Here is a 21030-nt window from a genome sequence, read left to right as displayed (position 1 = left end):
TTAACTGTATCCATACCCAATGCCCTCCTGAAAGAAGGGAGCCTCTCCCCAAAACACAAATATTTAAGGTTGAGTGCCAAGAGGATGGGACCAGGCTCTTTCCAGTGACAGGACAAGGGGGAGGGGGCAGAAACTGATTAACAGGATGTTCTATCTGATATGAAGAAAAACTTGTTTATTGTGAGGGTGGCAGAGCACTGCCCAGGCTGCCCAGAGAGTTGTGGAGTCTCTTTTCTTGTAGATATTCAAACCCTGCCTGAGCACAATCCTGTGCAACCTGCTCTAGGTGAACCTGCTCGAGCAGGGGGTTGGACCAGGTCATCTCCAGAGGTTCCTTCCAACCCCAACCAGTCCAGGTTCCTGTAAAACACAAGATGCAGCTCCAGGAATGTGCAGGGGCCAAATCAGCACTTCCCATGACAAAATGCATTGCTTCACACAACACTCTGACCTACAGAGCCACAGCGCAGCAGGAACCAAGAGAAAGCTGTCATTTGGAACAGCATTTCATGTCTTTGAAACGTTTTCTGTATCAGCTTCTCTGCTAAGGGATATTTGAATGTAGATATGCAGCTTGAATACACAGGACATGTGCCATATACAATCTGGCCACAGAACAGCTTATGGCTGGCAACTGGCTAAATAAATTCCACCCAGAAAGGAATTCACAACTTTAGATTTGTCAAATAATTTCCACCTCAACCCCAAGGTGTGGGTAAAATCCTACACTCAAGTAATTGATGAAGTTATCCAGAGACTATGGGATGTCATCCTGAACATCTTTTACTTGAAAAACTGAGCATGCGAGTACTGCACTTTAATTACAGAGAAAAGAAAAAGAAACAAAGAGTAAATTTCAGGACGTGCCAAATACAATAAGTTAATTTTCATGTGTTTACAGCAGGATAATCTCCTGCTGCTCAGATACATCGTACAACAGGTTTACTATAAACTCTGAATAAAGACAGCCATTGTTTTTTGCATTTAAGTAGTCTATCTGGATTTCTGATTTTCATTTACTGGAACAAATCTGATACTGCTTCCGGAATTAAAGCTTCCCCTGAGGTTAAACAATTCACACAGTGATGACTTCCAAAAGCTACTTGCACATAGCTTCAATTACATAAGTTTTATAAAGGTCAGATCTGGACTCCTGCAAAGCCTTTGACACAGTCCCCTACTGCATCCTTCTGAATTGGAGAGAGATGGCTTTGATGATGGACTGTTGGGTGGATGAGGAATTGGTTGGATGGTCACATCCAGAGGCTAATGGTCAACAGCTCAGTGTCCAGACAGAGGTCAGGGCATCCCTCAGGGGTCTGTACTGGGACCAGCACTGTTCAGTTATTGGCACAGACAGTGGGATTGAGTGCAGCCTCAACAGATCAGCCAAACCCAGTGGTGCTGCTGACACTCCTGAAGGATGAGGTGCCATCCAGAGGGACCTGTGCATGCTCAAGAAGTGAATAAGAATTTCATGAGGCTGACCAAGACCAAGTGCTGGTGCTGCAGCCGGGTCAGGGCAGCCCTTGTTACCAATCCAGGCTGGGGATGAAGGGACCTGGAGCAGCCCAGCCAAGAAGGACTCAGTGCTGCTGCTGGACAGTCTTGCCAGGGGCTGGCAGTGTGTGCCTGCAGCCCAGAAAACAAACTCCATCCTGGGCTGCATCCCCAGCAGCGTGGGCAGCAGGGCCAGGGAGAGCATCCTGCCCCTCTGCTGAGAGCCCACCTGCAGTGCTGCACCCAGCTCTGGGATCCCAGCACAGGACTGATGGTTCAAAGGGGGCCACAGAGATGCTCAGAGGGCTGGAGCACCTCTGCTGGGAACACAGGCTGAGAGCTGGGGTGTGCAGCCTGGAGAAGAAAAGGCTCTGGACAGACCTTCTTACACTCCTTCCATATCTGAAGGGAGCCTATGGAAAAGATGGGGACAAATGTTTTAGCAGACCCTGCTGGGATGGGACAAGAGGTAAAGGTTTTGAACTGAGAGGGTAGATTCAGATCCTTATATATAAGGAAGACATTTTTACAATGAGGGTGGTAAAACACTGGCACAGGTTGCCCAGAGAGGTGGTGGATGCCCCATCCCTGGAAACGTTCAGGGTCAGGTTGGATGGGACTGAGCAACTTGGTTGAATTGAAGAAGATGTCCCTTCTCCTTGCAGGGGGGTTGGACTAAATGGCCTTTAAAGATCCCTTCCAACCCAAATCACTCTGTGATTCCTTAATTCAGAGTTTCTTACCAATGCTGAAGCCAACTTGGAGATGTCAAAATTAATCTAAGAGATTAACTATTGTCAGACAAATTAACCTGATTTCGAGTCTATTATTTATGTGATCACACATGGATTCTGCTTGTGCTCTGTGGTCTATGAAATAGTGTCTGCAGCTTACAGAAACAAGCAGTGCTAATTACTTGTTCACATGTGGTTTCCAGCTATACTTATTTTATCGGTATTAACTTGAAATTAAGTCAACACAAAAGAAAAAGAGAAAAAAACAAAATTGAGTATTTTCAGAGGCAACACAAGCCTCAGTCTCGTGACAGCTGCTGTGCCTTTGCGGAATTTTAAGATACAGACACACATTTTTTCCCTTCCACTGCTATTTCTGTTATGCACGTAAAAGGGAGAAATCAGCTTCCCAGGGAAAATCATGGCTTCAGCTGTGACTGATACAGAACAAATCAATATCCGCCTAAACCAGAAACAAGATAACAGGCACAGGTTGCACACTGCAAACTCTTCAGTCCCAGAACTCACACCTCTGCTGCTTTAATTCAGTGGCAGCTGGCAGAGCACACTGGAATTTCACTCAGCAGACACTTGAAAGCAAGTGGAGGCAACCACAAGCTCCCTCTGTGCATTTTCCTACGTGCTCACAAACCTGTCTTCAAGAAATCAAGTATGAGACAGACCCAAAGATTTCACTCCACTGAATGCGTCAAGATACCAGAAAAAGAGTGGGTAAACATCTAAAAAAGCAAGTTATACATTGTACCTGCAATAAAATGGGTTTCAGAGTCATCCTTCAGTCCCCCACCCCCAATCTGGCACTGAAGCAAGTCAGGCCCTTGAGGGCTTTATAGTGAACTCAAGAGTCTGAAGCTCTTGGCCCACTCAGTTACACAATAGGCAAAAAACAGTGATCTGGGATAATAAATCTTCAGAGGGCACACGGACCCAGGTGCATCACAGCCCTGACACTCACTGCTCACCTCATCTCAAAATAGCACAATGTAATCTGGAAAGCAACAGATAAGGATGTTGGGGGCAACATGAATGTAACACAAGTAACAAAAAAATGTGTAGAGAGCTGTGATTTTCAAATTGAAGCTGCACTTTTAAATAACCAGCAGTAACAAAACCAAGTGAATCATCTTAACTTATCACCAACAGGCAAACCCAAACCAACAATGGATTCACAGTTGTGGCTAAAGGGTATTAACAGTTTGTGAAACATCGTGTGGAAACTCGACACTTGTGGCTGCAATGGATTCAATTCCAGAGATGATTCAGGCATCTTCAGCACAGCTGTAACCATGCACCAGAGTATGTTCTGTACCTCAGAAACTGTTTCTAAACTCCAGGATAATCCTCTAAACCTGATGTTCAGGACTTGTTCTGAATTACCTAGCCATCCTCAAGGGGAAAAAAAACAGCTCAACCCCTCTTAAATCCTTTGCCAGCTAATCTATAACAGAGCAATTCTTAAATACTCTGGGGCTGGTTTCAGTTTAGTGCACATGTGTAAGTACAGCCTAAACACCAACACCGTTTGCCTGCAGTGGTCCTGGGAAGGCTGGAGGTGAGTGTGTGTGCTCAGCCAGGAGCATAGGTTGGTTTCTGCCAGCAAAGCAGAATAAGCATGAAGTCTCATTCATTTTGCTGGTTTTGCACCACTCAAAGGTATTTGGTGAAAAAATAAAACAAAGCTCTCCTGGGGAGATGTCCAAGCATAAACCCCTCTACAGAGAGAAATATTTCTTAAAGGACCCAGGTCAACCTCTAAAAGGTTTTGTTAAAATCTCCTCATATCAGTCTGTTCCTCCATAACTACAGTCTCTGAAGGAAGTATTCATTTTTGGGTTTCAGCATCTCCACTTGGCATGTGATACCAGTTTCTTTCAAGTCAGGGTTTAGGATTTTAAGCACCACTGGTATAATTATACCCATCAATTTCTCCAACCCACCAAAGATCTTCCCAGTCTTCCAGGTGCACTTAGTAGAAGAGAATGAAGCTGCTTGCAAAATTCTTGGGTATTTTCATGCAGGAAATAATGCCAGTTTAACAGTTCTCATACTCATACAAATTAGCTGCTGTTTGGTTGAATACATTCATATCTGCTATGAAAAAGATGGCTCTATCAGCTGCTTCTTTATGAGCTTGTTCTAAACCAGTGATGTGATAGTGCAAAACTATTTATTTTCTATTTCATCAAGAAGTAATTCCTTCAGGCATTAGGATGTGACATAAAATCTTTTACTAAATTGAGCAATTTCATTAAGTTTTCTGTGAAGAAAGCAAAATACAGCATGGCATACAAAAGCTTTTAAAATGCGCCAGGGAATATAATTGGGAAGGTAACAAACTATGCAAGCCACATGCCTGTATTACACATTTAAAACATTGTCTGAGACATTAAATAACCACAGGAACAGTTTTATATAATATGATTTAACATCTGTTGTTCAGGAGCAAGCATTTACTCTTTCCTGATTAATATTAGCAACTTAAAAAAAAATAAAAGGCATTCTTCTGATGACTGAAATACATTCCCAGGGGGAATTCAAGCATCACAGTTCGTTCCACAGAAAACCTCCAAATAAAACACGGGCAAGTATTGCCTAGGGAGATTAAACACCAGGAAAAGCTCTACACAGCAGAGATTCCCACTTTAGGCACTGCACTTTTTCCTGCTTTTGAGGGAGGTGTTGTGAACTCTCACTCTCTTCTGCAGGGAAGAAGAGATCTTCAGAGACGCTTTCTTTGTGAGGGACCTTTCCACAGCCCCGGGTTTCCATAGCAACAGCTGAGCATCCTCTCCACCCGTCAGCAGAGACTCATCCGTGGGGCTCCAGCAGAAGGAGCGCACGGTGGCCGAGTGTCCCCCACTCAGGGTCCCCACCAGGCCCAGGCCATCGGTGCCACAGCTCATCAGGTGGATGTTCCCTGTGGAGGTTCCCCCAATCAGGAAGAGTTTCTTTGCCTTCTCGTGGTACAAGCCACCCACCAGGTAATGCAGGCCGTGGTTTTCAGTGCAGACTGACTCTCTGACATCCAGAACGTGCAGCAGGGTTATTGGTTCTTCGGTGTCCAGCTGAGCCATGTCCCACCAGCAGAACCCCTCATCGTGTGTCATGCAATAGACCTGTTTGTAATCTTCCCCAGACCAGCCAAGAGAACTCACCGAGGAATCCGAATTGCAGGTCGATATCAAAGCATCATCTTCGTTATCCTTGTTGATGTCAAACACATTCACCAAGCCATCGGTTGACCCAGACACTACCAAATTGGGTTCCACAGGATGAAAACAGATTTTGGTGATGTCATCATTGTGACTTTCAGAGTAGACTCCCAAGGGTTCTTTAGTGGCACTGGCACAGTCTGTAACGCCTCTTGCATCCCAAAATACCAGAAACGTGTCCTTTTCGACTTTTTCCGTTCCAGCACAGACGATGAGGTCATTGCAGCTGACATCGAAGCTGATGAAGACGTTGGAAGGATATCCAGTGAACACCTGCACAGGCTTCTGCGTGGCTGAGCGAGCGTCCCAGCACTGCACCGTGCCCTGGCTGCAGGCTGAGAACACCAGGCTGTCACACGTGTGGGCAAACCTGACCCCGCTGAGGGAGCCGGGGTGGGCGCGGTACTCCCGCAGGAAGCGCAGTGATTCCCTGTCGTACAGCCTGAGGGATTGGCTGGAACACGACACGGCCACGAGGCGGCTGCTGCCGGGCTGGGCAGCGGTGGAGGTGTCGATGTCCAGCAGGTAGGAGGGCTCCTCGCTGGGCACACAGCGCCTGGCTATGCACAGAGCCGCCAGCTGCTCCTCCACCTTCTCCACTGCTGTCATCTCCCCAGCCTGGCCAGAAATCTGCAATAAATAAAAGCCAAGCAGAGTTTTAATTACAGCATTCTTCAACAGTGTTAGCTTTAAGAACACGTACGAGGAAGTATCTTGTGCAGAAGTGATGCACAGAGCTAAAATTAAATTACCTCAATGTCCTCCCCAGCACAACTTCATTCACAGGAACACAGAGCAGGAAAGGGTTCCCTGATTCAAGGAGTTCAGTCCCTCGTGTCTGTAAGCACTACACCACATAATCCCCTTAACAGATTAAACAGTCTATCTGGGAATCACAGGAAAGTCACTTAGCTAAATTTGCTTTATTATTTTTATAAAGTAACATGATGTTCTCCACAAATGCAAACAAAATGCAGCCAGCCCCTCTACCTGAGGAGAAGTAAGTTTCGTTCTAGGAAGCACAGCCCACAAACAGCTGCACCAGTACAACAGGAGACTTCTAAAGGGAACTTCTGTGCTGAGGGACGTGCACAGGGGAGGCAGAGAACAAGACCAAAACTACACAGCCTGAAATGGCCTGGTGAGGTAATTTTACGAGTATTTAGGTGCCCAATGACGCACAGAAACACCTGCCAGCATATCAGGGACCACCTAAACAGGCTACGTGACCTGTGGAATTCACTGCAATTAAGCACCTCAACGTTTTCTGAGCCTCCTGTAAAACCACAGAACACTGGCTTTTAGTGCAGCTGATAAAAATCTTCCCTTCAGAGGCAATTCCTCTCTGCCACTACTGAGCCCTCCTAGAAACCCAAACTATTTCAGCAATGCACACAAATGCAAACTTTACCCAGCAAAACCAAAATTAAACAAAATTCTCTTGGATCCTCTCACAGATTCACTTCTAAAACATGCCCTAAATAAAACGAAAAACATAGTTTTCCTTTCTATAACACAACAGAAAATTCTATTCTGTAATTGCAGTAAAGACTCCATCAATTCAGAGTCAGGAAAAGCTCAGCAGCATTTACATTTTAAAGAGATATTTGCAATGGTTTTAGTGGCTCACGAACTACAACCATTTTTTTAAAGGAAGATGTAGGTATGTCATTGCAGTCATCCAGTTCTGTCAAAAACACAGGTTCAATTAGACCATTAATCTGTGTTTAAAAAGAATCAAAACCCAAACATTGAGGGAATCACAGCAGTCTTTAAGGGGTCAACACTCCAGTGATTTCTCACTGGTACTGATATTTCCTTAAGGTCTGGACCAGCAGCCAATCCCAGATATCACATGCATGAAATGATCCTTTAAAAAAAAATCCAAAGAGGAATGGAATAAAAATCAGGCAGACACAGAACACAAGAAAATATTCTCATGCCTTCCCAGCTGTTCTATCATCAATTTTTCTGCAAATTCTCCAGGCTGGATTTTAAGTGGTGGAATTACATGTCTCCCTGCATTACTTGCTTTAGTTGTAATTATTTTAATTGTCCATGAGAGACCAAAAACAAAGGAAAAGTTGCTATGACAAACTGCATTCTGCCTTTTTTTTCCCTTCTTGGAGTTGTTTGTGGTTTCAGGGGTTTGCTTTCCCTCCTCTGGTTTGGTACACACAAATATTCACGACACCATGTGACAAACTAGCAAATTCTTAAAAAACAACTTAAGCAGGCACATATAAAAACTTAATTCCCAAGTCACAAATAATCTCACTAAGCGATTTGCCTCAGTAATATCCTGACAATGAGGTCCCCAGGTTAATCTTCTACATCAAAGCAACCTTTCAGAGCACATCCACCAGGCATTTTTGCCATAAAATGCAGACATCCTGTGGAAACTCCTTTCCCTTCTAAAGCAAAGACGTTCAACGTGTTTTCTGGCATTACCCTGTGTACAACCTACCCACAGAACTTGTTCCTTACTTACTTTTCTGGGTATGTCCTCAAATGAAACAAGCTTTTACTAGAACTATTACATAAAGCCAACTGTTCTCAAACGCTGTTTGCTACGCTGCTTAAACACAAAACTGTTAAACATCCATGCAAATTAATAATATAAACTGAAGAAATAAAATATTTTCAACATTATTAATTAGGAAAACTGCTTAATTCAATTTACTGAAGAATTACAATGGAAGCTTCTATTTAAATAGAGTTTCAAACACACATGCTTGAGGGTGGAAAAAGGAGTTTTTGTAAACCATTGCATTTCATTCTCCTGCAGTGCTATGGTTACTAAAAAAATCAGGTTATCTCTGTAAATTTCTTGTAAGAAAAATGTAGTTTTCCAAGCTGACCTGAATTTTAAGCTCTAAATATTCAGACTTTGTCTACTCAAAAGGCCAAGTAAACTCAAACAGACATGTTCCTGACAAATGTCATCCATTTGGAAGGCAAGATACAGTTATCTAAATATTACTGACTGTGATAGAGAGTATCTTTCAATAAGCAGTTTCTATAACACTCATGTCAGAGCTTTTACTGCTGGGGAAGGCGAGGGAACTCTACAAATACCCAGAAGTTGTAAAAAGCCAGAGTCTGCAAAAGGAGGTTCATTCAGGTTTAATAATATTTTCTGGGAAATAAAATTAGCTCAACACAACTTTTAAGCTTTTGCCCAGAATGACTTCAGTACAGCTATTCTGAAAAACCAGAAAATGCTGTTCATGTTTTCAGACAGAAGTGCAATTTCTACCATCAGGAAGCTGAAGGGTTCAGTTTTCAATTCTATTTCCACTGCAACAACTAAGAAGTCTTAAAATTGTGTTCAATGGCAGCTAGGTTTTTGCTAAAAACTCAGTAAAATGTCTGCCTCAGTCAGAAAGTCTTCATACTATTATGAAATCGTGATTGAAGGTTATATAAACAATTCATGCTCAAACTTCAGGGTGTAGCTGCCAGCCCTTCCTTTTCAGAAGGGGAAGTCACTGTTGTATTTTGATGGGAAAGTTTAAATGGCAGGAATAGGATCTGTGTTAAATTTATGAGACAAATAGGAAACAATGGTCTTCCAAACACAATAGGAGATAACTAAGCACTGGACTGCAGCCACCGACAAAGCACACGGTCCTCTGCACTGAGGCACTTCTAGTTCCTCAAGTTCAACAACAGAGGAATCTGTTTTCCAAAGAATCCTTTGGCAAAATCAGTCTTTGAAACATTTTGGACATAGCACAACAGCCAGTTGTGATGATGAGAGAGGAGAACTGCTCAGGTTTGTATGACAAACTCTCTGACACAGAGTTGTACCAACAGCTTCCTCTTGGACTGCTCCAATCTCAGAAAAAATCACAGAGGACAGTGGCCAAAAGCTCTTCTTTCCCCATGGTTCCTCCTCTGCTCAGAATGTGAGGTAGTTCATTAAATTCAGGTTTTTTACTTTCTCCAGCAAAGTCACCCATGGTCTGGATCTACAGTCTCAACACTGACAAAATCCAGGTGATGTCAAGCTGCCAGGAAAGCACCACCATGGGGATGACACACCAGTACCTGGCTGGAGGTGCTGCCTCTGGCCAGTCCCTTGTGCTTGAAACAGAGGTGCAATCTCATCCTTAGGGATCACATTCCTTATGTGGAACAGCTGAATCTTTGTGCTGTGCCCACACCTGCACCCCCCGAGCCAGGAAAAGCCACCTTTTATAAATTAAACCTGAAATTTCTATGTTATTATATCTAGACTTCTGGAACTACACTTGGGTGATCTGTTCTATGAATTTAAGTACACAGTTACATGCAACCCCTGCACATCTCCTGGATACCACAACTACCAGACACAATAAACTTCTGGAAGGATACTCAAAACTCACATCTTTGGAACTCAGAAAAAATACTGTTCTCTGAAATAGCCTCAAATATTCTGACCTCCAAGGGCATCCTACAGGGCTCCTTCATAAAAGAAATAAACTCGATGTTTAGAATAGAAGGCATGAAGTGGAAGTGATGCCAAAGAGGCAGGACAGGATTTTCAGATGCCTTTGCTGTGTGTTTTTCACTAGTGGAGTGTGGAAACAACCACACAGCAAGACTAGAAGCCAACAGTTGTGCTGAAGGCCGCCCTTTCCAATGGTGGAGAAATGAAAAGCGAGTACCTATCTGCACAAACTAAACACTTAACATTGTCCCAGCAATTCTGCTGTGCTGTTTGTGCAGTATTCTAAACGTTACAGCTTCAGTTCAAGCCAACAGACTCATCAGTCCTCTTCAATCCAGAACTTTTTTCAAAAGATAAACCAGCAAATCATAAGTTATTTCCCTTTCCCTTTGAGTGGTGTACAGAAGATGCTGCCAAGTTGCATAGTTCTTCTTTCCAAAAGGGAATGTTAGCTCAAAAATACCTAGAAATACAAATTTTCCTTTAAAAAATACGGGAGAAAATGTGGAAAAATGGCACATTCTCAAAGGTTTAATCACTAATGTAAGAGTAACGTATGAGTAGGAGGGTAGAAACATGTAAAAAAAATTTAAAAGACCTGTAGTTCTGGCAGTCTTCTCTGCAGAGGTCAAATACCAAAAATAGCAAGAGATCTGAACAGCAGCAGATGAAATCTTGCACTGTTCTTTCCCACTATAAACAATACAAACAGACCCTCCCTTTATTTTCACAAGTATTAGAAGTTCCAGAGCAAGCTGAGAACAAACCGGGAGCTCTGGGCAGCGGGAAGCAGCTCCTGCATGCACAGGACATGTGGTTTGCATTTGGGAGCAGAGCTGCCAAGGCAGGGAGAACACAGCAGTGCTGCACTGCCCCAGTGCAGGAGAACACAGCAGTGCTGCATTTCTCCAGTGCAGGGAGAACACAGCAGTGCTGCATTTCTCCAGTGCAGGGAGAACACAGCAGTGCTGCATTTCTCCAAAGCAGCAGCCTGCAGAGACCTCTCCTCACTGGCACCTCTCTCCAGCAGACAATGGACCAGCAAATTATCTGAGCACAGAGAAGAAGCACAAAACAATCCTCAGGAATGCACAGTTTCTCCAGCACACACTCTCCCTTAGCTGGGTTTGTCATCTCACCCAAGCAGAGGGAGAAGGGGGTTTTCCAGCATTCCCACAAAGCCTGCTGAAGGCAAAGAGCATTTAGTCATCAGGCAGGAGGGGAATAAAACGCACGAGAGGCTACACTAAAATGCAGAGACAAGATGTAACTGCCAGGAGAATTATTTCATCCTCTCCAATCAGCTACATCTCGCTTCCAAATGTAAGGCACAGTCAGAAGGAAGCTCCATGTAATTTCTCATTTGCAGTACAAAGAAAATTGTATCAGTAGAATAGAAAGGAGGAGAAAGATAAAAACACAAAGTCTATGGGAAAATAAAAAAATTAGGTCTACCAAGCTCCTTGCCTTTTATGAAATCAATTCCTGCCCTCACACCAGGACTGAGCTTTGGGGTACAATCCTGTTTAGCAATGGAGAGAAGAGCTGTAGGTGGGAGAGAGAACCAAGGAAATGGTCTTAAACATTATTGGTTGGAGGGAAAAAATGAGAGTCAGAGATAGGAGAGAATAAAGGGAAAAAGGCCCGGGTGCTCAGTGCTTTGGGGTTCAATAATTTAAAAAAAAAAAATTAAATGGAAACTACAGCTGTTCTGAACTCATTTTGAGGGGGCTTAAGCAAGTCTTCACATCAATATGGAAACAAAACCTCTTTGAATATTATACTGGTTATCCATGGGGAGAGAATGCAAAATCAACTTCTGAATTGGATCAAGCATAGCTTTAAATGCATAGATCACAAAAACCATAGTGACTATTTTCATCAAAAGAAAACTTTCAGGTTGTTTTTTTGGGTGTAAGATTCTGCACTTGGAGTAGACAGACCTATCCTGATTTTGCATCCAACACTGGAAAATATGGTAGAGATCTAGAGTGATCTAGTGATCTAGAACATTTAGGCATGCCTTCAGGTCCAAAGTGCAATGAATTAACATTCAAACTTAAGTAACTGAAAGCCTATTGACAGAAATTCATGAACCAAAGAAATGGTAAAGAGCTGCTAAAGATCAGATGACCAATTGAAAAAGTGTAGAATAATCCAGTGTACAATTAAAAACCTCAAATAAGCTAGAAAGCACTATACAAAACTTTAAAAATGCCTATTTACAAATTTTGGCTTCAAAATTAAGGCAAATTGATTAAAACATGATGCTCAGATTGCTAACCTACCTTCTCTAGAACAATTTAGAAAACCCTGACATAAACATGGGAAACATAGTTTCTAAATGTTCTAAGGAACTGTGTAAAATAACAATTCAAACACGTTTGAGAATATCCCTTTTTCAATCTTCTCTTTTCATCCAATTCCATGCTGGTGACACAGACCTACTAACAGAGGAGCCACAAAGGAAGCTGTCCCCAAAATCCCACTCTGCCATGAGCAGCTGGACCCAACCAAGAACTCCCCTGTGAGGAAGAGCTTTCCTTGTAGTGACCTCAACAGGTAGAGAATGTGACTGCATCCAGGTGTGGGTGAGGTGGTCATCCAATAAAGAAGTAATAAGAGGATAAGAGATGCTCTATTTTACTCTCGTGGCTATTCTCAGATCAAGCTGGCAGAAGCAATCCTATTTTATAAAGGCAGGTCTGAAAGGAGTCCCAGGCAAAGAGTAAAAAAGAAAAACTGCAATTGGACTATTTCTATTCTAAATTATTATTATATTATGTTTTCTTCTTCTTTTTTTCTGGCAAAGGACACTGTATTTAAGAACACCCTGAAAGCTCATCTATGCCTAAATTGCACTCTCAGAAGCCTCTGAACGGGTGAACAATAAACGCTGCATCCTCAGGTGGATTCTAGAGAACAGGAAAACTGTCCTAGTGCTGAGCCCTGGCTCTTGCACTGAGCATGGGGGTCAAACATGAGGCTCGTGCCTGTTGCCTGTAATGGAACCACAGCTATCCTGCCAGTCTGCTGCAAACCTTGAAGAGAATCCAAGTCTCAGCCTCCTGCACTTGTGCTTATCTCATCAGACCACAGCCACCACAGAAAAGTCATTTCCTTTCTCCTGTGAGCACCTCCCAGCGAGCGCATCATACCGAGATGACTTCTTGTAACCACAAACATAGGAAAGAAGATACAGAACTGATCAGCCTCTCAAATAACAGACAGCCAACAGCTGCTGGAAATCAAACACCGAGGGTACAATGGTCACCTGCATGTACCATTAAGTTTTGATCCATTCACGTTTCCACACAGCAGCCACGAGCAGCTCAGAGGAGGTTCATGCTCACTAACAGCATTCTCTTTTGTGAAGAGTCCAACAGCTTTGCTGTCTGACTTGGCACCAGAGCTAGGCACTGACATGGTCATCTCAAATAAGACAGAAATAAAGTATTTATCTAAGTGGATTTGAACAAGAGCCTGGCCTACTAACACTTCCCAGTCCTGACTGTGGCAGAACAGCTTGCTGAGCAATTCCCAGGAAGAGCCAACATTCACTCCTCACTTCCCCAGTCAGTGAAACGAGGACAGTATTTGCCCAACTCACAATCCTTGTGCACACATACATTAAGTACAGTCAGCAGCACACTTTCACACAAAAAGCTTTGTTCTGAATGTCTACACTGCAAGATACAATGCAAAAGTCACTGTGACACCGTGGTCCACCTGCAAATTCCACAATCAGAATGCGCTCTGATGCCCTTTCAAGTTTGGGATTACGAGGACGGACTCCAAGAGCAACGATTTTCAGGGCCATTTTACACTGAACAAAACACCACATGAACAGGCAACACCAATGATCCACCCTACAGAGAAAGGTGAAAGGAAAAAATTACTTACACAGCTGCATGAATAATTTAGTGACTCTGAAACAACGTCATTTATTTCCTTCCATTTAGACACTGCCACTTACTACCAGCATCCTCATATAGAAGAAACCTGGAAATAAGTAATAAGTCTTCCCAAAGATTAATAAAATTTTCTGAAATTCTTCCAAAGAATTTATTTCTATACCACAGGAAGCTTGGGAAATTTCAGCCTGAATTTAGCAGCAACTATAATAAAAATATATAAAGAAACTTTGCTGTAATTGGAAAAAGAGCTTATATTACCACATACTGGTGCCAAAATACCTACAATGATAGAAAGTCGATGTTTTATTTACTGGAATATTTCAGAAATTCTTTCACAACAGTAATTTACCTTAAGTACACTTCATTATCAGAGCTCATTTTTCAAAACACAAAACTATTATGTTTTCAAGACTCTTTTCTTAACAACCCAAGCATAAATCAGTTGCTGGTGAACAGGTAAGAAGATAATTCCCTGCATGTGCAGATGTAGGGGAATACCAGATAAACAACATTTGTGTGGTTGGTAATTCTTAGCCCTGCTCTAACATCACTGCCCAAGCAATTCTCTGCAGTTCCAGATGCATTGCACAGGCACAAACATCTGCCAATCCCAAGCAGGGAAAACAACTTCTCATTTTCCTCATCTGCTTCCCCAGAATTTGCAGATCACTAAGGTGTCTCCGCCAGTCAGAATCCCACAATATCCTTTTTTTTTTTAATATATTTAGCTACTCCAGAACATCCCCACGTCAAGGTAAATTGTCAGACTCTCTCCAGTTTCAAAGCAACAAGAGAAAGTTGAGATCCCTGTGTGCCCGTGACAGTTCACAGACTATCAGTTTCCAAAACATGCTCTTTGTGCACAGTCTGACAGCTGGAAGCTCTGCTGAATCTTTATCATGCCCTAACCTCAATTTTCAATGCTCTGTAGCAGACAAAAGGAAAATATGTCATCTAAGTGACAACAGGAGGATGGAAAAGCTGAAATAAAGTGTCTCAAAGCTATGTTGCCTTTATCCTGATCAGGAGAATTTACTTTTGAGTCTCCATAAAAGATGCTAAGGCATCAAGGATGTGGACGTTGAACCCATGCAAGGCACCCCGTTCAGCTCTTTGTTTTCAGGAGCCTTTAGACAGTGCTTACTCTTCAACCATACATGGAACTTTGGCAGCAGCTTCACCAATGCCATAAAAGATTTTTTTAAAAAAATCAGCTTTTACTTTTCATGACACTCAAATGCCCAGTGATTTTCCATACTCCACTCGAACTTCACATTCAACCGTTTTTTCACTCTTTAAATGATTTAGGACTCAGTCACAAGAAAATAAAATCATGAAAGGGAAGGACAAAGGAAAAAGTGTGCAGGTATTGATACTCCAGCCATTCTGATCAAGAGATCTGCTGTGTGCAGCAACACAGACAATTCCTGCTGGCAAAAACAGAACTCCATGTTCTTGTTAGGATCCACAAACCCCGAGGACCTAGGTGGGGAACTTACGTTTCTGAGACCCACAAACACCTTTCCAACACTTCAGCAGCCTGTTGCCCCAAAATAAGACAGGGATAAAAAGCAAAGTCAAGAGTGTTTTGCATTTTAATAACCCTGCTCTCAAGCTATGTTTGTTCTCAATGCTTAAGTAAACTCATATTTCACAGGGTCACAGCAGGCTCCCAGCTGAGCCCTTTGCTGGGACAAATGTCTTGATAACTAAGCCATTATCAAGTGCAGAGAAGGAAGGGTTAGATGATGCAGGTAATGAACTGTTTATTTCACAAGAAGTAGCTGGATGTTTTGCCTTGTGTAGCTTGGCAAAGACAGAGACTGAGCAGGGATATGATCACTATCTACAAATACATCAAAGGAATAAATGCTGGGGTGGGAGGGGAGCTACCCAACAACAATACTGGCACAAGAGTTTAAGAGTATAAACTGACCACAAATAAAATATGAAGCAGAAATCATAAAGTTTATCTTACAAAATACTTCCCAGTTGTAACAGCGGGGGTAAAAACTTTAACTGTCTTTATCTGCTTTTATAACCCCGCCAGCCTGGCACCCACCACTGTCCTTGCACAGCAAAGAACCCAAATAGGAAGGCAGACCGAGAAACAGCAACTCTGAGATAAGCTGGCTCATGATTCCTTTCTGGAAGATACCATGCTGCCAGACAGACAAGAGCAAGACACAACATTAGCTCAGCCCGTATTTTCAAAAGCAGCATTAAGACCTTAGTAAGAGGACATGTATGTGCACAGAGAGCACGCAGCTTTCAGCTTAAGGTGGTCTCCTCTCCATGCTCTTGGAACTGTCGGGACAGCAGCCTGAGGAGTCGAGCGTGCCCCTCCACAAAGCCACGTCTAATAAAGGATTTTTGGGGGAAAAGCCCAAGTTTGGGACTCAGGCGGCCAGGGGCTGTCATTCCACTCTCGGCCACTGGGTGTCGCCAGTGACCAACCCAGAGCAGCTCAGAGAGGGCGTCGCGATTTACCCGACCCAATAATAATTAACCCGAGAGTTAATTAATGTTTTCTTCTTCCTTTTAAAAGCCCCCGTTCCTCAAATCAGACCGTTAATCAAAAATCACAGCCTGCGCTTAGAACTGCCTATCAAGAAAAAGGGATAAAAATAAATCCCAACCAAATTCAACTACACCACAACTTTTCTTTCTGAACCAGCAGAGGTTAAAAATAGACACGTTCTTTATTAAAGTCTCATTTGGTGACTTTAATCCACAGAGTCTGATCATTCAGACTTAATAATAACGCGAGATGCAGCTCATATGTCCATGCAAGGCACACATAAACACACAGGGAATGACCAACTTGTGTGCATTTGTATTTGCTCTTTTAGCATCCTCAGCAAGTGCTGAGTCCAGAAACACCCATCATTCAAATTTCCTAGGGAAGAGGGATGAACAAACCAAACCTAACAACTACAAAACCCTTCCTCTCTCAGCCTCTTACACTCATATCTATCTCCCACAAACATTCCTAAAGCAGGAGTGTTCAATGCACATGCAAGGTAATAGTTGCCCAAGACATTAAACCACTAGAATTAACTTCTCTTTAAATCTTTTTCTCTCTTTCAAAACTGAGTCATGTATTTCCTTAGATATCCTGACAGATATTGAATAAACTAAAATAAAATCCTCTTACCTCAAAAAGCTCCTTCATAAATTGCATAAAATCTCAAGTAAGTTAGAATTGCTATTAAGAGCTGGATGTTTCTAAACAATAAATTTTTCTTTCACAGCTGCTTGTCCCTTCTGATTGCACAAAGGTGTAATAACACTTAATTCCAGCTCTCCCACTCATTCCCATAGCAACAAAGATACACAAATTATTATTATTATTATGAAAAGAGCCTCAAATTATTGAAAAGTGAACAATATCTGAAGCTTCCTATTCCAGATACTGCCAGCATACAACTCCAGTTTGCCAATTTTATTTAAATGCTGGGCTGTCTTTTCACCAATTTAACTGCTCACCAATTGCACAGCACTTTTGTATCTTATTGTTAAGATTGGCTCTGCCTTGAAAGAACAGGCAGGAGAAAAAAGATCTCAGTAGTTACAGTGAGATGCAGAGAGAGGTGCAAGTGAAAAGTTGTTAAACAGTTAAAAATACAAAAATAATTAAGTTTCTGCTGAAGAAAAAGCGATTGCAAGAAAGGTTATAAACAATACAGCAAAACAATAATTTTAATTTTGGATTTGCATAATTTATTTTAAGTCAGCGTAAGAACCAGGAGAGTTTGTTTTAATGCACCCACATTTCACAGGTAAGAGTCAGCTGCCATATCAAACAAAGGAACACATTTCATTTATTTTGATTTTTTTATTAGGTTTTCATTTATCTGGAAAACTACAGAATTAAAAAAAAAATAGCAAGTGTCCTTTCAAGGCCACAGTGCATTTTTATATAAAACAAACCTCAAAAAGGAAAACAATAGGAACTAATAAGTTTTGAAATACTTGCATTCCTCTATCTGCTGCAAATTTAGTCTCAAAGTAAACATTAAGGTCACCTCAAAACATTTTCAGCAATACAAACAGTGCAATAAAAAATAATACAAAACCTTGATAATATTAACAATCTGGAAGAAGTGCTTTCAGATTAATGTGAAAAAGGGGTGATAAATTAATGTCAAGTCTCTAAAGGTATAAACAACAATATAGATGGTTTATGTTCCAAAGAAGATCAGATTGGATAATGTAATAGTCCTTCTGGACTTTAATACCTGACATAGACAGAATCAAAATGTATCAGATTGAAGAGTTTAAGAGCATAATATAGCATAGTAATATATATTATAATATAATATTTGTTAAAATGGACAGCTGCAAATATTTGCTTCCTGCCAATACTTCTAAATTACTTTGACAGTTGCAAAGACTCATCCTGTAAGACCTAGAAACAGGACAGAAAACACATTCTCTGCTGTGACCTTCAGAACAGCCTCATGGAATTACCCAGTGTTTGTGCTGCAATTTGAGTGGGATTTTTACAGTCCTGTACACTGGCTTAGCTTCTTCTTTCCCACTCCTACTTCCTGCTTTGTTCTCACTGAAATATTTTCTTAAAACTTGCATCGAAGTATCAACTAAGGCAAAAAATACATTGCAGAAACAATTCAACCAAGGCAATATTTTGGTATCAGACATCCTTCACTCCCAGTCTAAAGCTTTATTTACCAAAGCACCCATCTCTATCCCATTTCCCAATACCTCCACCTTCCATTCACTGAAGAAGCTAAAAAAGCACTGTCTCAGTCATGTGCAGAAGTTACCTCCACATATATTTAACTCACCAATCCCAAATTAAATGCAGGAGGAAATAAGAGAGGAAAATGCACATGCAAGAATTTATGTAACTCTTTTGTGTTTAACTCCTCTATTAAAGGAAAGGGGACAGTTGTAGGGACATGAGAAGGGGAAGATCTAAGGGAGGAGTGGGTGATGGGTCAGGCTGGAGGTCCCTGAGGAGGGCAAAGGTGTGTTTCAGGTTGAATTTCCTAGCCCCACATGGGACTGGGCAATATGCTCGTTTTCTGCCTTTCTCCTCCATTGCCCATCTTGCACCTGAACTGCTCTCAAGTGCAAAAGCACACTCCAAAACCTTGCCAAGTCCCTGATTCACAATTCTCAACACTTCTTTTTAATGTCTGGTGTGAAAGCCACTAATGGGCTTGTCCTCACGCAGAAAAAGCTGAGCCCCATAAAAACCATCTTTTCACTCACCAAATAAACTGTCTGCAGAGGCAGCTTGGTATCAACACATCTGAGCAGCATGGTAGTGCTGATTTCCTTCTGGTTTGCCCATTTTTCTTTTTTTTTTTCCCCAGAAAAGCCTGGAAGTACCATGATTTGTATACTTCCAGTAAAAAGCACAACAAAGCTGGAAAATGCTGCCAGCAGGTAACAACCATCTGGTCTCTCAGGAGACCACCCACGCAGCCAGGTACAGACCAGACCCCAGGGCTGCCCTGCAAAAATGATGCAGTGAAAGAAAAAAACACATTTTTAAAAAATCATCTTGAGAGGTTGAGAGAATTGAGATTGTTCAGCCTGGAAAAGAGAAGGCTTTGAGGTGACACAATTACAGCTTCCAGTTCCTGAAGGGAGCCTGCAAGAAAGATGGAGAGAGACTATTTACCGGAGCCTGGAGTGACAGGACAAGGGAAAGTGGATGCAAACTGACAGAGGGCAGCAAGGAATTCTTTGCTGTGAGGGTGGTGAGGCCCTGGCACAGCTTGTTCAGAGAAGCTGTGGCTGCTCCATCCCTGGGAATGTTCAAGGCCTGGTAGAAGGTGCCCCTGCCCATGGCTGGGGGTTGGAATGAGATTTTAAGGTCCCTTTCAACCCAAACCATTCTATGCTCTTTTTCAAAAAACATTTTAAAAGCTACCTGAACATCATCAATCATCCCATGCACATAAGAACTCTCGTGGAAAAAAATTAATATATTTATTTCCAGAAGGTCTGCAGAAGAAACAGGCAGGCCCCAGGTCACATCTGCAGAAGCTGCCCAGGAATTCCGGGCCCACCTTTCCCTACAAGGCTGTTCCCTGACCCCATAAAAAGATATCTGGAGGAAAACACAAGCAGCTACACCAGTCTCTAACTCTAAATAAACAGAAACCAAAATGCAAACTTTAAACATGTAAAATTAGCCCCCAGAAACCATGGGATTCACATGAGCACAAACCTGTTCAGTTACTCTGCTGACAGGGACAATTATCTTCAAGGAGCTGCTCTGCACACACACTTCACTAAATCTGATTATTCTCTCAAACAAGAAACACACTGAAAATATTAGGAAATAGAAGGCATTAACGTGACTTAGTTCTGAGAACAAAGTTTTTACAGACCTAAAAATCAGCATACTAAGAAAAGAGCTTGTGTTTCTGAAGTCTTTGAAATACGTAGCATGTGTCTAGGAAAAGTTAATTTAGAATTATAGGATTGTAACCAATACGAGCCAGCAACATCACAGAGAATCGACAATACCACTCCATGAACCTTGTAGGAAAAGTTAATTCTGCAACGCAGCATACTTTGAGATATCTGATGAGTAAATAAAATATAATTTAAGGATATGCATATCACAGCTTTGGCAGTAGTTTCTGTAACTACTTTTTTATTCAAAGCCATAGAAAAGTTTATTTTCCTTTTTTCCCCAAGGGAGTAAAACTACCAAACAAAAAACCCCAAAACGCAACTTTTATTTCTTCTTCTGACCTCTTCCAGATTTGTTTGGGTGTGGGGCTTTTTTTGTTCTTGTCGTTTTAGACTGTTATTAATAAAGATTCCCATCTGCACCAAACGTGGGTGAGGTCAGCTGGTGCTTCCCAGCATGACTCCCTAGTACATATCTTTTATTGAATCACAGAACCATTGAGGCTGAAAAAGACATTTATGATCGAGTCCAAACATTAACCCAGCACTGCCAAGGCCACCACTAAACCGTGTCCCTAAGCACCACATCCACAGGATTTTGAAAACTTCCGCAACAGTGATTTCATCACTGCCCTGGACAGCCTGTTCCCTGCTGGTGTTCTTTACCCGGATCCTTATCCCGTTCCCTGCCGGTGTTCTTTACCCGGATCCTTATCCCGTTCCCTGCCGGTGTTCCTCACCCGATCCTTATCCCGGCCGTGTCACCGCTCCCGCTCCCTCAGAGCCGCCCCGGCCGCCGCCGCGTGCGCCCC

General features: G+C 42.2%; 1 protein-coding gene across 2 annotated transcripts; it reads right to left on the bottom strand.

Moving 5' to 3' along the window:
- Positions 1–4460: 4460 nt before the first annotated feature.
- WDR89 (WD repeat domain 89) lies at positions 4461–21030 on the bottom strand. Of its 2 annotated transcripts, XM_088166325.1 has the most exons (3): positions 20959–21030; positions 19061–19305; positions 4461–6097 (listed from the first exon to the last, which is right to left on the bottom strand). In XM_088166325.1, exons 2-3 carry the CDS (start codon positions 19181–19183, stop codon positions 4898–4900), a joined length of 1323 nt encoding a protein of 440 aa, XP_088022451.1. In that variant the 5' UTR covers positions 19184–19305; positions 20959–21030; the 3' UTR covers positions 4461–4897. The 2 variants fall into 2 exon arrangements, with proteins under 2 accessions (XP_088022451.1, XP_088022450.1); XM_088166324.1 differs by lacking the exon at positions 20959–21030 and having other exon boundaries at positions 19061–19950.

Source organism: Sturnus vulgaris, chromosome 6, assembly GCF_052056855.1.
Source record: "Sturnus vulgaris isolate bStuVul1 chromosome 6, bStuVul1.hap1, whole genome shotgun sequence".
NCBI lineage: Eukaryota > Metazoa > Chordata > Aves > Passeriformes > Sturnidae > Sturnus > Sturnus vulgaris.
The sequence above is the reverse complement of the archived record's forward strand: the minus strand, read 5'-3'. Positions and strand labels throughout refer to the sequence as shown.

What these genes read in the sequence shown, in the direction of transcription:
- WDR89 (XM_088166325.1), bottom strand. Translation starts at nt 19,183, where the DNA reads ATGGTACTTCCAGGCTTTTCTGGGGAAAAAAAAAAAGAAAAATGGGCA. An exon ending in CTCTGCAGACAGTTTATTTG is followed by an intron (nt 6,098 to 19,060) that starts GTGAGTGAAAAG and finishes TATTTATTGCAG; the next exon opens with ATTTCTGGCCAGGCTGGGGA.